The sequence below is a fragment of the Dermochelys coriacea genome, chromosome 14, assembly GCF_009764565.3.
Source record: "Dermochelys coriacea isolate rDerCor1 chromosome 14, rDerCor1.pri.v4, whole genome shotgun sequence".
Taxonomy (NCBI): Eukaryota; Metazoa; Chordata; order Testudines; family Dermochelyidae; genus Dermochelys; species Dermochelys coriacea.
This window is the reverse complement of record NC_050081.1, coordinates 38555611-38571984: the sequence shown is the minus strand read 5'-3', so window position 1 is coordinate 38571984 and position 16374 is coordinate 38555611. Positions and strand designations below refer to the sequence as shown.

At 42.5% G+C, this 16374-nt stretch overlaps 1 protein-coding gene across 3 annotated transcripts; it reads left to right on the top strand.

Moving 5' to 3' along the window:
• The first annotated feature begins 5279 nt into the window (after positions 1–5279).
• LOC119842962 lies at positions 5280–13836 on the top strand. 3 transcript variants are annotated; one of them, XM_038371827.2, is made up of 2 exons: positions 5280–5436; positions 13075–13836. In XM_038371827.2, exon 2 carries the CDS (start codon positions 13149–13151, stop codon positions 13788–13790), a length of 642 nt encoding a protein of 213 aa, XP_038227755.1. In that variant the 5' UTR covers positions 5280–5436; positions 13075–13148; the 3' UTR covers positions 13791–13836. The 3 variants fall into 3 exon arrangements, with proteins under 3 accessions (XP_038227755.1, XP_043353113.1, XP_038227757.1); XM_043497178.1 differs by lacking the exon at positions 5280–5436 and adding an exon at positions 6795–7025; XM_038371829.2 differs by lacking the exon at positions 5280–5436 and adding an exon at positions 8988–9222.
• Positions 13837–16374: the final 2538 nt, after the last annotated feature.

The following is a 16374-nucleotide window of genomic DNA, read 5'->3' as shown; positions in this document are numbered from 1 at the left end:
GGGGTGCCTTTAAGGGCTGGGATAGCAGAAGGGTGCACTTTGCATCAGGCATGAGGAGCACCATTATTTTATACTGGTGCCCGGAGGCTCATGCAGGATTGGGGCCCCATTCTGTGAGGTACAAGGGCCCAATCCTCTAATGTGTTTAGGTTTATATTGGGCTTTAATCACTTCACATTTTTACAGTAGCAGGAATTTATGAGGGATCAGACAATGGGCGGGGATCAGTCAATATGTATTTAATGACCGTAGAGATTGAGATTCCAAAAGTTAAAGCTTTATTGACTGTTAAAATATAAATTGTCAAAAAAAATCACCTGTCAAAATATACAAAGGAAATAACCTGAAATCCAACAACAATGCTTTTCTCAAGGAACATTTTTCTTACTTTGCATGTCTGTAAATTTCAATTATTATCAAGGAAAACAGTTGTTTGTCAGTTGGCATGTGTGCGGAGAAATCAACATTTATTGCTATTTACTAATAAAATATAATTCTTCCAAGCCTATTTATATAGCACTCTGAATCCTTTGTAAACATTTTTTTCTCCCAGCGAGGTTTATTTAATTCTTCTTTTTCATTTTTAAGATAGACTTTGCTGAATGGATTTTCTCTGAGAATTCGAGCCTAGCAATGACTTGCATTTTTTTCAGGGCGGCCATTTTCTTCTGCAAAGTCCTCGATCTTAACAACGGCTTGTTGGATTTAGCATTAATTTTCCATCAATAAGTTACTCTTTCTTGATATATTTTAGGCCAATTAGATATTTTAATCCAAAAATTTATTAACAGGTTAGAATGGAGGATAGTTAGAACCCTAATCTTATGAGCAACTGATTAATGCGCCATTTTTCCCAACCAGAAAAAATAATCATATCCCTCAATCAATAAAGTACACAGTTACACTATGTACTTACAAGATTACTCAGTGTAATATGTTGTTGAAGCCAGGTTGGTCCCAGGATATGAGAGAGACAAGGTGGGTAGGTAATATTTTTTATTGGACCAACTTCTGATGGTGAAAGAGGCAAGATTTCAAGCACCACAGAGCTCTTCTTCAAGCAGAAGACCTGAAGTAGAGCTGAAGAGGTTGAAGAGTAGAAGAAGCGCTCCGTAGCACTCAAAAACTTGTGTCCAATAAAATATATTAACTCACCTACCCTGTCTCTCGCACGATTGTAATAGGTACGCTGTAGACATTTGTTACTATTTCTGATGGACATTATCACTGAGCGCTTAATAAATTGACATTTGCACTCTACTTAATATAATTTTGAGATGTTTAGTTTCATGAACTCCCCACTCCCTAAGTCGTTCATACACTAGAGGCTCCGCAATATCAGAATGGAAAAGAGCACTCAGCTTCAAACTCTTGAGTCACAGAACCAAGTCCACTATGACGCTACATTTGCGAGTGTCTAGTAGGGGCAGCACCTATTATCTTCCACCTTCTTTTACACACTACTCACTTTCCATATGCCAATGCACTTGTGAATGTGGGCGTTTGAGGGCATAGTTCTTGGACGGCTTGACCCTAAATGACTAGTATTGTTTCTGCTGCTGATTCTACTTTTGCTCCAATGGTTGGGCTTCTTTATTCTTGTATGGGGTTTATGCATGTTCACTCTCCACCTTTTCTTGTACAGTCTGTAATCTACCTGCACCACCATAATTTCATCTGCCTAGACCAGCACTGGCCTTTTTATCTGGAGAAGGCTGCTCCCAAAATGATGAAAATGCAACGTGAGGAACACAGAGAGAGAAGCAGAAGCATACGGAAAAGGAAAAGTTTGAGTAAATGTGAGCTACTTACTAGATTTTGAAGAGCTGGACAAGACCACAAGTCTTCTGCAAAGAGAAACAACTCTGAATTGCAACAAGAAAAATCTCGTCACGTGAACGTGTAACGTGTGAACAGGATGTGTGATCACATAAAGGGGGGGTGAAAAGAGGGCAAAAAGAGCTAAACAAATGAGAAGAGAATAGGTGGTAACATGACTGTACATCTTGTTTTGCCCGGGACCGTCCCTTTTTTAAGCCCTGTCCTGGCCATCCCGACTTTTTTGGCAAAAGTGGACATTTGTCTCGTTGACTCTTGCCAACTCGATCATCAGTTGGCAAGAGTCAACGGGACAAATGCCCAGATTTGGGGAAGGAGTGGGGGTGAATGGCAAAGCCAGCCCTGTGTGGGAGGGAGGGTTTGGGATAGCGTCTCAGGCCGGGCCAGCCCTGCAGGCAGTCTTTCTCTCGGGCCTTTCTGAGCAATTCCCTTGCCCTTGCTAAGGTTCGCCCTCTTCAGAGAAAAGAAAAGGAGTACTTGTGGCACCTTAGAGACTAACAAATTTATTAGAGCATAAGCTTTCGTGAGCTACAGCTCACTTCATCGGATGCATTTGGTGGAAAAAAACCACCAAAAAAACCACTGGTTTTTTTCCACCAAATGCATCCGATGAAGTGAGCTGTAGCTCACGAAAGCTTATGCTCTAATAAATTTGTTAGTCTCTAAGGTGCCACAAGTACTCCTTTTCTTTTTGCGAATACAGACTAACACGGCTGCTACTCTGAAACCTCTTCAGAGAGTACCACACTATTATTCCATTCCTACATCCCTGCATGGTGACATCAGTGCTTGGGTCAGGGCTTTAGATGGGCCCTGTGCACCACCCAATTTGCCCATCTTGCTCATTCCATGAATTACCTCCCTAATTATCACATGGAGGCCTCTGAATCTGAAACAGCAATAAAACACGGTGGCAGAAGAGTCAAAGTCATGGCTAATTTTCTCTTCGGATCCCTTTGTACATGGCTTTTGTCCAGGTCTCTAAATGCAAAATTTGCCTAAACCACTCTTGCAAATGAAGCTCAGTGACACAGCTATGGACTGAGTAAAATGTATGGGCTAGGTTCTCCGCTGACTCCAGTGGAGCTTCAGACGATTGACACCAGCCGGGGATCTGGCTGCATTGAATTGACGGAGTTACGCTAGCTGGCCAGTGTAACCCAGGTGTCTAATTCTTTGTGTCTTCTTCTAGCTCCGCCCAAGGTCATCCAGTTCTGGAAGGGTTGGTTACATCACGTCCTCTTTTCAACAAAAGACAGCTAATGGGGATGGAGAATCGTTCTTTCATTGGTTCACACGGCCTCAGGCTCCATCGCCAGCAGTGTGTAGAAACAACCAGCGAGTGGAGAGGCTGAAAATAGATGTCACAGTCTGGAAGATACTTTAGGTAAACATGAGGTGGTGGGCTCAGTCCAGGGGAATCAGGGTGAAATGTGATGTCCCGTGCTGTGCTGGAGGTCAGACTAAAATATCATATAATGGTCCCTTCTGGCTTTAAACTCTATAAAGCTATGAAAATCTATTAATAGGTCTCATGTGGGGGCAGGGGGCAGCTTGTAGGATCGGGGTCTTGGTGAGAAAACTTTTCTTGTGGGTGTGGAGTAAGTGATTCAGCTGAGAGTCTGTACGTCTACACTGCAAAAAAATTCCTATAGATCTGCCAGGGGTTGAACCCAAACTGCATGGCCCGGTTAAAAGTCATGTCACCACTATTTTAACCTGGGTTAGGAACTCACCTTTTAGCAACTCAGTGCTGGCTAAGTTTTTTGGTTTTCAATCAAGGGCAAGCAGAGTTTTCTGTGCCGAAAACCAGGCTGTATTGTGCACTTGGATATACACCTACTCTTGAACTTCAGACATGTACTTGTGCTATTTGATGTGGTCTGGAAACACAGTGTCAGCAGCAGAAAACAGTTTAACCTTTCGGTATGTCTTTCAGCATGGTGAGCTGTTTTCCTGCTGCAAAATGTTTTTGTGTTTGGTGGAGAGTGGAATATTTTCATACTAGAAAGTGCTTTTCTAGGACTTAGACTCTCTATAATCCCAGTCACTGCAACATTGATTTGGTCTCTAAATTAAGACATTAAACTGTATGGTTGGCTGAAAGTGCTGAAAACTTACCAAGATTCTGAGAACATAGGAGCCCTTTATCTGGTGTCAAGCACAGAAGTTGACGTCCCATCCAGGGATACCGTCAGATATTAACAACAATAACAAAGGAGAGTTCACAAAAATTTCAAAAGTCTGGAACTTTTCAAGAAGCTCTGAAAGACATTTATCCAGTCACCCAAGATGGGATTTATCACATTAGAGGCCTTTTTCTGTGGACAAGGTCACTACATTTTAAATTATAGATTTGTAGATTCCACAGCCAGAAGAGACCTCGGTGGTCATCTAGTCTGACCTCCTGCATCACACAAGCCATTCCTTGAGCAGACCTTTTAGAAAAACATCCAACCTTGATTTAAAAATTGTCAGTGATGATTTTTGGGCAGATTATTCCAATGGCTAATTATTCTCACAGTTACAAATTTATGCCTAATTCCAGTCTGAATTTGTCTCGCTTCCACTTCCTGCCATTGGATCATGTTAGATCTTACTCTGCTAGATTGAAGAGCCCATCATTAAATATCTGTTCCCCCTGTAGGTGCTTATATACCATGATCAAGTCACTTCTTAACGATCTCTTTGTTAAGCTAAATAGAACAAAACCATCTTGAACAAAGTCTGTATCATGCTAGATTAAGTTTTAGATGCGTGTTTTCACTTTTAGTTGCTTGTAACCCTTCCTAAATTTATTCTTTTTCCTTAACCTATGTTTGATTTTTAGTACATTTGTTTTCTGTTACTATAAAGCCACTCAGTGCACTGTTTAAAGGGAAGGGTGTATTTATCCCAGTTAAGTTAATAAGCTGTGATTTGGTTTTATCACTTTACCGGAGCAAGGAGCCATATTATTTCTCTGAAGTGTCCAGGAGAGGACTGAACACTTTAGGGCACAGAATTTTGAGGAAATCTGGGATTGAGAGTTTGTTGGTTTCAGGGTTGGCCCTAGACCAAACGGTGCCCCAGGTAAGGAGCATCTTTGCCCCCCCCCCATTGTTAAATATTTAAATACCTTATTTTTTTATTGCATTTGTAGCCTACATCCGGCCCTGGTTGGGGTCATCTTTCTGGTAGTGACCAAGGATGGTAGAAGCCAGAGTGGGGCTGTGGACAGGCTGCTGGGGTCAAAGCGGCTGGACCAGGGCTCCAACTACGCACAGTCACTCAGTGTTGTTGTGAGTTTGAAGTTATACCAGCAAAGCACTGGGAGATAACCAAAACAGCGGACCCCGCTCTTTTGCTCTTGACAGCAATCTTGAACCTGGACCAGGGCAGCTGGAACAATTTCTGTATGGGGGTGCTGAGAGCCATTGAACCAAACCGTAAACCTTGCATATGATGGAAATCCAGCCAGGGGATGCAGCAGGCCCCCAAACAGCCTCTGTTCCAGCATCTATTAAGTGGACTGTGAGTGTGAGTGAAAACACAAGACGAGGGCAGGAAATCAGCTCACAGTATCTTGCGGCATGAAGTGAGACAAGGTGCAGTAATGTAAGTCAGCTTCAGTTTTGCGAGACTTTGTCTCTTGTGTGTGAATTTCTGCCTCCTACTTCTGCATTTATTCCTGCCTTGGATATGGAGTGTACCATGTTCCCAGCTCTGGCAAGGGAGTGAGAATTAATGGGGGGGGGGGGGCTGGGACCCAGGACTCCTGGGTCCTATCCCAGCTCTAGGAAGGGAGTGGGGTCTAGTGGGTTGGGGGCAGGACGGGGAGTCTGGATGCTTGGGGTCTATCCCCAGATCTGGGAGGGGACTGAGGTGTTGAGGGGAGCTGGGAATCAGGACTCCAGGGTTCTATTCACCATTCTTTTTCCCCAGTGGTCTTGTCTGTATCTCAGGTTCCTCATCTATTCTATATAAATGCTATAACACCCACCTGTGTAAAAGGCTTAAAGCCTTTGAGGAGCTTGGGGAAAAGCTGCTCTACAAGTTCAGAATATTGTTAGGCTAGATATATAATCATTCCTAGCAAAGGTTGCAAGAAACTTTCTAATCTACATTTGGCTGGTTAGATACTTTTTGTCTGAAATTTCTCATCCTCTGTGTAGATCCAGAGGAGAATTTGAGGGGAGATTTTGAAAAAAAACAACAACAACTGGGCAAACCCTTCAATACAACTGTTAAGAAGGAAATAATTTTCTAATTGTTCTCCGCTACCATTTAACAGACATGTAGCTAAGAAACACAGCTAAACATCCTTAGACCTATAGTTTTATATACATTTTTTAAGGTTGATATGTGAGTAGCTATGCCATTTTCTTTGTACACTTTTTCTACTTTAGCTTTGTATTTAATCCTCAATGATTATACCTTGTCCTTGCTGCTAAGTGCTCACCGGTTATGAACATCAGGCTGCTTATTAAGTACCAAAGTAAGGGCTTCAGTGAGATTTTCAAAATTTGGGCATCTAACTTTAGTCTCTCCTATTTTTAAAAATGTTGACCCCTCACTTTTCAAAATCTCCAATTTATCGGTGCACAGTTCATCTGCCCACAGTTTAAGAGTCTGTAGGATTTCAGTGGACCTAACCATTCTCTGCAATAGATGCAGCTACAATTCTTCACATCATGCATATGAACTTAGCGTGATAAACTCATAAGTTCAGACTATTTAGCTTAAACATTGGGAAGATTAAGGAATGACTTGATCACAGTCTATAGGGGGAACAAATATTTAATAATGGGCTCTTCAGTCTTGCAGAGGAAGGTCTTAACACAATCGAATGGCTGGAAGTTGAAGCTAGACAAATTTAGATTCGAAATAAGGCCTATGTGCCACATTTTTGACAGGGAAGGTAATTAAGCACTGGAACAATTCACCAAGGGTCATGGTGGATTCTCCTTCACTGGCAATTTTTCAATCAAGGTTTGATGTTTTGCTGAAACATCTGCTCTAGGAATTATGTGGTGTATAATTGTAGCTGTGATGGGTATAGTAAGGAGGCTGCTATTGCGTGGTCTGTGATTTTTTTGGTTTTATGTCTAAAGTCTTCTTATGAACTGAGGCCCCAGTTCAGCCATGCAATTAAGTACATGCTTAAATTTATGCACGTGTGTTAGCCCTCCTGAAGTCAATCCAAGGTAAGCAGAATCCTAAAAGTTTTGCCGAATCATGACCCAAATCTGACTGACTTAACTATTCTGAAAACTCAGTTCATTTTTCAGGCTTTCTCTATCCTTATGTTTCCTCTCTATAAATAGTTTTTTGTTCTTAATAAGTAGATTTTCTTTTCTGAAAATCACAGAAATTATAGAAATTTGTGGGGCTGAAAGGGACTTTAAGAGGTCATAATCTATTCCATCCCTGCAGCACCAAGACTACACAGACCATCCTTGACAGGAATTTGTTTAACACTTCCAGTGACGGGGATCTCACTGCCTCCCTTGGAAGCCTGTTCCAGAGCTTAACTATCCTTAGAATTAGGGTGAAATTCATCAGCCTCTGCCAACTTGAATAAATCTAATTTATCTAAATAGCCTTTAATATGTTCTTTTCCTACTTTTGAGCCTAAGAACCTTGCCTCTTGTTAATATTAATTGTAGTAACTTAAGCAACTGCTCACAATCTTATTAGTGAAGCAAAAAAGACATTAAACACCTCAGCCTTCTCTGTGTCATCCATTATTTGATCTTTTTCCCCATTAAGTAGAGGATCTACACTTTCCTTCATCTTTCTCTTACTTCTAATGTATTTAGAGAACCTCTTCTCATTGCGTATTATGGCCCTTGCTAGGTGTAATTCATTTCGTGCCTTAGCCTTTCTGATGTTGCCCCTAGATGTTTGTCTTTTATGCACTCATCATTAGCAGCCGGTCCATGTTTCCACTCTTTGTAGCATTTCCATTTGATTTTAGAGTCGTATTATTCTCTTAGTATTCTTATCTTTCTTCTGTATCGAGATAGGCTTTTTTAAAAAAATAAAAAATTGTAAGGGACATAAACCCCTGAAGCAGTTGGTACTTGCCATTCAAGGATTCTGTTGTATGTATGTTGTATGTTAAAAATGAACATTATCTGTAGAAATTATAATACAAATGAAAATTTCAGTTTGCCATGTCTACTCTGGTTTCCTGCCCAACCTGTGAAGACAGATAAACAACTAACTTCTCAGAATACATACTGCAGAAAAAACCGCAGTGTGGGTTTTGTTTCGTAGGCATATCTGGTCACCATTAACCTTTTTAGTGAAGACTGAAGCTAAATAGACATTAAATACCTCAGCCTTCTTGATGTTGTCAGTTATTAGCACTTCTTCCCCACTAAGTAGAAGCTCTACACTTTCCTTCATCTTTCTCTTACTTCTAATGTATTTATAGAACCTCTTCTTATTGCATATTATGGCCCTTGCTAGGTGTAATTCATTTCGTGCCTTAGTCTTTCTGATGTTGCCCCTAGATGTTTGTCTTTTATGCACTCATCCTTAGCAGCCGGTCCATGTTTCCACTCTTTGTAGCATTTCTATTTGATTTTAGAGTCATATTGGTCTTTTAGTATTCTTATCTTTCTTCTGTATTGAGATAGGCTTTTTTTTAAAAATAAAAAATTGTAAGGGACATAAACCCCTGAAGCAGTTGGTACTTGCTATCAAGGATTCTGTTTTATGTACAGGAGAATCCCGTTTATCTGACCCTCCATATTAACTGAACAACCAACACACACACAGAATCATTACAAAGCATTAAAACAATAGCACCCTTCTTTATTTATTTGTGTATGCCAGGAAGCTACAGCTAGTTTAAAAGCAACTCTGCATCTTAAAATAATGAATAGAAAGCTCTTTGCCCATTCTCCAGATTATCCGAATTTTTGATCATCTGACCTGGCCCTGGTCCCAATTAGTACCGTGTCCTATTTGCAAGACAAATTTCCCTATTTGACTTCAAGATACTACAGAGAATTCTACTATGCTAAGCCCAGGTTCTTGGGCTGATGTTCCCCACAACCCAGGAGATTGTCCTTTCCTGTTATTCGGACAGCCCCCTCTGTAGTTATTTACAGTGAGGCAATTGATGGTGGCTCTGTGCTTCGGGGAAATGGCCTGATATATGAGTGAGTAGGAAAGGAGATAGCTCATGACTCAAAATATTTTCGCAAAATAAGACTTAGTCTCCCACCTACATGATTTTCAACCCCGTGAAAGGGAGTGCTTCGTAGGCTAGTGAAAACTGAAAGCCCAAACTCAGGGCTCTGGCCACAGCTTTGGGACTGACTTTCTCCCAGTGGAATTCACCATCCATCTCTGAAGCCCTCAAGACTGGACTTTGGTGGGATTTGAGTGGTATGTATACCCTGCCCAAGGTCTTTCTGTGAAATCTGCCTCAGAAAGTAAAACCCTACTGGGAAAGCAGAATAATGGGACTTTTGGATAAGTTATCTGGTATAGGAGCTAAATATTACTGAGAGTGGTAAAACAATTGAAAGTGGACATCCAAATTAAGGCACAGGCCTGAAGCCAAATTTTGGATTAGCAGATGTGCGCATTCACGCCGATGGATGATCCCACCTAAATTTTTCCCCTTGAGAAGGTTTTTGTTAAGAAATGCCCTTTTATTGAACATGGGCATTTTGGTGAAAGTTTGTTTGGGGGTAATTTTTCTTCTAAGTTGGTGTTTACCTTTGTTATGGTCATTGCTCCTGACTTTTTGTGTGTGTGTGTGTTCAGACACCGCGCTGCTTCTAGCCACTTTTTCATGTTTCTATTTTTAGGCATTCTATTTTTTTTCTCTTTGTCTCTCTTTTGCATTCATTCATTGAACTTTTCTCTTTTTGTGCAGTTGCTCAGTCACCGGTTGGAGGTATTTGTAAGGGTATTAGGCTACGATTCTGTCATGGAGATCAGGGATTCTGCGATTTTCAGAGATGTCCATGAGTTCTTTGACTTCAACTTTAGCTCCACCATATCCATACTCTGGTTTTCTACATTTTTAACATGATAATTCTGTGAATTTTGCCTAATTTTGCCGTGACAGAATCGTATCCATAGGTATTGTGTTTGATTGCTGTTTTTGAGAATTGTTTTGGTTTGCCAAGGTTTTCTGCACCACCAGTTTTGACCAGTCAACAATGGAAGCTTTTTTACCCCGTCAAAAATCAAATTTCCTGACAAGAAAATTTTCCATTTCAAAATAGCAAAATTCCCTTTTCAAAAGTTAAACATTGTGATAAAAAAAAATCACAGAAGAATGACATTCTGGGGAAGGGAGTGAAAGATAGCAAACACACACAAAATAAGTACCCCCAAACTGTTGACCGAGCAAATGCACAAAAAGAGAAAAGTTCAATAGATGAACACAAAAAAGAGAGACAAAGAGAAGCAATGATAGAATACGTAAAAATGAGGCTAGAAGCAGCATGGTGTCTGAACAATCGCACACATGCACAAAATAGGATCAGTGACTTTACCAAAGGTGACCAAAAACCGAGAAGAAAAACTACCCCAAAGAACCAACAGATTCTGTTTTGTTTTGTTTTTTTGATTAACGTTTCCATAAAACTTGTTTTTACAATAGCAAACTGTTGGTTACCAAAATTTTCATGTTCAATAAAACAGTACTTCTTGACAGCAATGTTTTTGAGGGGAAAAATTTAGCATTGATCATCTGTCGGAATAAATACGGTGAAAATTTTACTCCATTCCCCCATTTCAAAACCAAAGGAATTGTTAATGGGGAGGGTAAATAACCACTGGAATGATTTATTAAGGATCACGGTGGATTTTCCATCACTGGACATTTTTAAATCAAGACTGAACGTTTTCAAAGAAGATCTGCTCTAATTGAAACAGGAATTATTGTGGGGCAGTTCTCTGGCGGGTGTTATCCTAGCCTTGGAATCTATGAATTTATGAAAGATAGACTAGCACAACATTTGTATAAGGCATAACCTGATAGGGGAAAGAAATCCGTGTCGGGGTGGTGTAAATCAACAGAGACCCACAGCTGGAAAGAGAGTTATGATGCTTAACACCATTTAATCACAGTTAATGCTGTAACAGGCTCACAACAACCAAGATCCTGTGTATCCCATGGCAAAAGATAGATCCAAAGTCTGTGGCAAATGCCCTGCCTGCAGTGTGGCTTGCTTTTATTTATTTATTTTTTTAAATGCAGACTTCTAAGGAGTCAAATATGAAAGCGAATTACACAGCCAGCACCAAGCTGCCCACAGCGCTAGCAAACCAGGCACTGCTCTTACCTCCCAGAACTGTGGATAGAACCCAGGAGTCCTGGCTCCCAGGCCTCCCCGCTCTAACCATTAGTCCCCATTCCCCTCCCTGAATGGTTATAATAATGGTGGCATTTTTGGGGCGGGGGGGAGGGGGGATTATGTATGTGTTTAAACATTCCTGACTAGGACTTTGGAATTGAAACTCGTCAGTAAAACCCTGTGCTGTCACCCATTTGTGTGTGGGTGGCGTGCGGGATTTTTGTGAGTTTTTTTTGTTGGGCTTTATCTCTGAAAATGAGGCACTTGTGATGAGTTGTACCGGTGTGGCAGCTGGGATGGGGACCTTGTGGTGACTTGTATGAACGAGCTGTGGAAAACATAATCCCAACATAACCCCAACAAAATGATGGGGTCAAAATGAGCTGTTCCCACTCAAGAGAGAGATCCTGGAGTCGTTGTGGAGAGTTCTCTGAAAGCATCCGCTCAATGTGCAGCGGTGTGAAAAAAGCCAACAGAACACTGGGAACTATTAGGAAAGGGATAGAGAATAAGACAGAAAATACCATGTTGCCTCTATAAATCCATGGGACGCCCACACCTTGAATACTGCGTGCAGATGCGGTTGCCACATCACAAAAAAGATAGATTGGAATTGGAAAAGGTGCAGAGAATGGCAACAAAAATGATGAGGGGTCTGGAGCGACTTCCATACGAGGAGAGACAAAAAGTCAGACATTGACTGTTCAGCTTAGGAAAGTGGTGACTAAGGGGAGGATATGACAGAGGGCCGTAAAATCATGGATTATGTGGAGAAAGTGTCGTTTACCCCTTCACATACCACAAGAACCAGGGGTCACCCGATGAAATTCATAGGCACACACAAGATTAAAAACAAAAATTAAAACACACACAAGAACGTACTCTGTAGAAGTCATTGCCAGGGGCTGTTGTGAAGGCCAAGACTATAACAGGGTTAAATAAAGAAATAGAGAAGTTCCTGGAGGATAGGTCCATCAGTGCCAGGATGGGCAAGGACACAACTCCAGGCTCTGGGTGTCCCTAAACCTCTGACTGTCAGAAGCTGGGACTGGATGACAGGGGATGGATCATTTGATAATTGCCCAGTTCTGTTCATTCCCTCTGAAGCACCTGGCACTGTCAGAGACAGGACACTGGGCTAGATGGACCATCGGTCTCAGCCAGTCTGGCTGTTCTTTTGTGGAATGTTTGGTTGAGTTACCTCTGCTATCGCAACGGTCTAGGCCTCATGCCGTGGCATAGACACGTGCCGTGCAGCCACGTGACTGTAATACCTCAACTCCAAATGGTTCTTGTCAACTGCTGGAAATAGGCCACCTTGATTATCACAACAAAAGGTCCCCCCCCCCCCCGCTCTCCTGCTAGTAATAGCTCACCTTACCTGATCACTCTCGTGTATGGTAACCCCCATTGTTTCATGTTCTCTGTGTGTATAAATCTCCCCACTGTATTTTCCACTGAATGCATCCGATGAAGTGAGCTGTAGCTCACGAAAGCTTATACTCAAATAAATTGGTTAGTCTCTAAGGTGCCACAAGTCCTCCTGTTCTTTTTGCGGATACAGACTAACATGGCTGCTACTCTAAAAACAGGCAGGTGTCAGATGGTGAACGTCAGTGGTGATTGCACCTGGTGATAGTCTAACAAAAATAGCCTCAATCATGCTGGTAGCAGCTTCCATCGCTTCACATTGGCTCAGATGTTCTAGGCTTCAGAGTGACACGTGCACAGAGCGACAAACTTGGAATTGTGTAGCTAGATTAGGACTAAATACAGGAGGGGTTTTCCCAAGGCACCAAATGGAATTGCCTTCAATGGAAGTTGGGTGTCTAACTCCCTCCTTTCTTACCGTCCCAGCTGAATTGTAGTTCAAGTTCAGGGCCCTGGATAATGATTTATTTGTTAATCTATTTGATTCTTCTAGATCTTCAGAGAGCTGGTGGGGGAGAGCTGCTCCTGTTCTTTGGGGCGGGAGAGGGAAACTGTGAGACGAGGAGGATGGAGGGGCCTTCCCTTGTCAGCAAATCTTGCTACCTGGAACCTCTCAGCGTAGAGAACCTGCTGCAAATGCGGAGCAAACTGGAGTCCAAGGGGAAGATGACCAGGGAGCTGAGTGCCCACTTCAACGGTGTGCTGAAAATGGTCCAAGAATGTGAGTTTGTCCAGAATGACGCCAAGAAGGTGATCAAGTGCAATCAGGAAGACCTGAAATATCTCTGCAGCGATGGAGAAGACAAGATCTTTGTCTTCTGCCACAATGGAGAACCCCCATATATTGGAAAAGAAAGGGACAGTGATAGGTACCTGTGTCCGTCACCCCCCAAGACAGAACTGCTGAGTATCAGACACCTACTGAGTGCAATGAGCAGGCTGGAATCCCAGGAGCGCATGACCAACGAGCTGAGAACCTGCTTTGAACATGCCCTGGAGAATTTTCGCCAAGAACCCAGCTTCATACAAGGGAACGCAAGGCTGGTGATCTGCTATGAGGAAAAGGAGTTTCATTTTGTATCAGGGAATGGGGAGAATGAATTCATGGTGTACCTGGAGGATGGCAAACCCCATTATGACAGCCCAGTGCTGGGATGGGGGGCATACCTTTTTAAAATGCTTGCCAGTTTTTTTAAAGCGGTAGGGTAAGCCAGATTTTAACTAGAAGAAGGCTGCAAACAAACAAACAAACAAAAACCTCCAGGGAATTAGAACTGGGAAAATAACTGATTATTCAGGTCACTGGCAGTGACAACAATTGATTTGGATCCAGTCCAATTGAAAATGTTGCTAAATTGCAAATAAATAAATAAATGTATTTTGGATGAAACGAACATTTGACCTGAAACAAGATGTTCAAAACATTTTTAAAAGGCTAGATTCACAAGACACCTGGAAAAGGAACTATCCTTTTATCTTTTAGCACAGAGGTTAGGGCACTCACCCGGGATGTGAGACCTGAGACCTCCCTAAGTTTAAATCTCTCCTCCACATTCAAGCAGAAGGGGGAAATTGAACCTGGGTCTGTTATATCCAAGGTGAATACTCTAACCACTGGCCTCAAAGTGATAAGGAGACCTCCTCCATTCTATGAATGGCATCCAAGTCCTGACAAAGAATTTTTTGGCAAAAACTGGTCAGCAAATTTGCGTCGAAGTCGTGACTATTTCAACTGAAACTGCATTTTTCACTGAGTAAACTTTTCATATAGTTCATCCTGCCTGTCACTCAGCCCCATAATTTGGGTGTCATATTGGACTTGGGCTCTCTCTAGGTCTCCACATCCAGGATATGCCTAAATCTGGCTGATTCTTTCTGCAGAATATCTCTAAGATCCAGGCTTCCCTCTCCATCCACCAGGCTGAAACTCTCATCCAGGCTCTCCTCATCTTGGTTGTGTGGACTGTACGAGAAGATTTTGGCAAACCAGTAAAGTGTCTGAAACCACTATGACTTATTGCTAAAAGTAGCTAAGTCAGCAGGCTGTAAATTGGCCGTTCAGCAGTCTCAGCTTGGCCAAGGCAGGAGGGGAGGGGGTTTTGAGTGCCACAGAAAGGGCAGCTTGACCCTGCGTCCTTCCTGATAAGAATTGTGCTGAAGTTGCTGATACATGCGTTTTAGAAGAGCAGGACGTGCCCCAGGAATGTCTATTGGGGCCTCAAGGCTGCAAGCTCTGGAAAAACCCACACCTGGTTAATCGATAATCAGAAGGAACCTCTTGCTTGACCATTGAAACTGCTTGCTTAACAAGTTTTCTTTAAGGGACATGTCATTCTATTACTAATGTATAAATAAGGGGGGAAAGTTTGAGGTAGCTGGACTCTCCTGAAATCTCCCTCTGGATACATCTTGCAGTCCCCACTGGCAGACGGAAGATTTGACCACCTGTAGCCTGCTGCTGTGTCACTTGAGAGCCCCACTCAGCTTTGGTAATTATCAAGGGTTGGGGGTGTTTTACTAACCTGTTGCGGATGTTTGTAAGTGCTTGAGACTAAATAAAGGTTAGCTTTAAGTGAAAGAACTCTTCTGTTGTCCTGTTTGTGCCAGCCATCGATCGGTCGGACGGCCATGTCTCCCCTGATTTATTTCCTGACACCACCTCGCACAGAGTAAAAGTTACCAAGAGCTTTGGGTTGAAAGAACCCCGGGTAACATGGACCTACTGCAACATCCTCCTCCCTGGCCTTGACAAGTGCAACCTTGCCCTGCTCATATCCATTCAGAGAGCTGCTGCAAAGATTCTTCTCTTAGCCCGTCACGTGGACCAGGTCATCCCCCTTTTTGAATCCCTCCACTGGGGCTCCCCTTTCCCTATCACATCAAACCCCAACAGCTTGTCTTCACTTCCAAGGCCCTTCCCAGCTGATTCCCACCCAACCTATTATCTCTCATCCATGCCGCTGGTTGGCACATGATAGCACATGATTGCCCGCTTGTTAAACTTTTAAACAAGCTGTGATGTTATTGACACAAACTGGGACCATAGACATTATTGTTGCAACCAAGGTCCTGTAGTGGCACCAAATCTTGTATAAAGGGGATCAAATAAGGTGTCCAAGACAAGGTTATGGTTTGCTGCTTATGTTTATGCTATCTGGGTGCATGTATTGTTTTTGTAGTTAAAGTTGTAAGTATTGGCTCTATACTGTCTATATTTCAAGCTTGTGCTGTGTTTCTGGGTGACACCCCAGACAATTTGGTATCAGCACTGCCTAGCCTGCCTGATGGTCCGTTAAGGACCATCAGCTATACAACTGACTCATTGAGAGAAGACAGATACACCTTGTGACTCAGCAAGGACTGTGGGGACATGCCTATGGACAGAACTCTAAAATTTTGTCATGCCATGTGCTTTGGGATCGGGAGAACCTTTTTTCTTTTGCTGGGGTATTGGTTTTCATAACCATTCATCCCCATATGAGTGGCACTGGTGGTGATACTGGGAAACTGGAGTGTCTAAGGGAATTGCTTGTATGACTTGTGGTTAGCCAGTGGGGTAAACCGAAGTCCTCTCTGTCTGGCTGGTTTGGGTGTGCCTTAGAGGTGGAGAAACCCCAGCCTTGGGCTGTAACTGCCCTGCTCTAAGCAATTTGTCCTGAACTGATACTCTCAGAAGTGTCCCACCAAAGCCAGCATCGTTACACAAGCCCCTCCCAGCATCTCCCCAGCTACCTCTCATGCTCGGGAGGAGCTCCCTGGAAACATCCAAAATGGTACTTCAGTAGCCACCTTC

What these genes read in the sequence shown, in the direction of transcription:
- LOC119842962 (XM_038371827.2), top strand. Translation starts at nt 13,149, where the DNA reads ATGGAGGGGCCTTCCCTTGTCAGCAAATCTTGCTACCTGGAACCTCTC.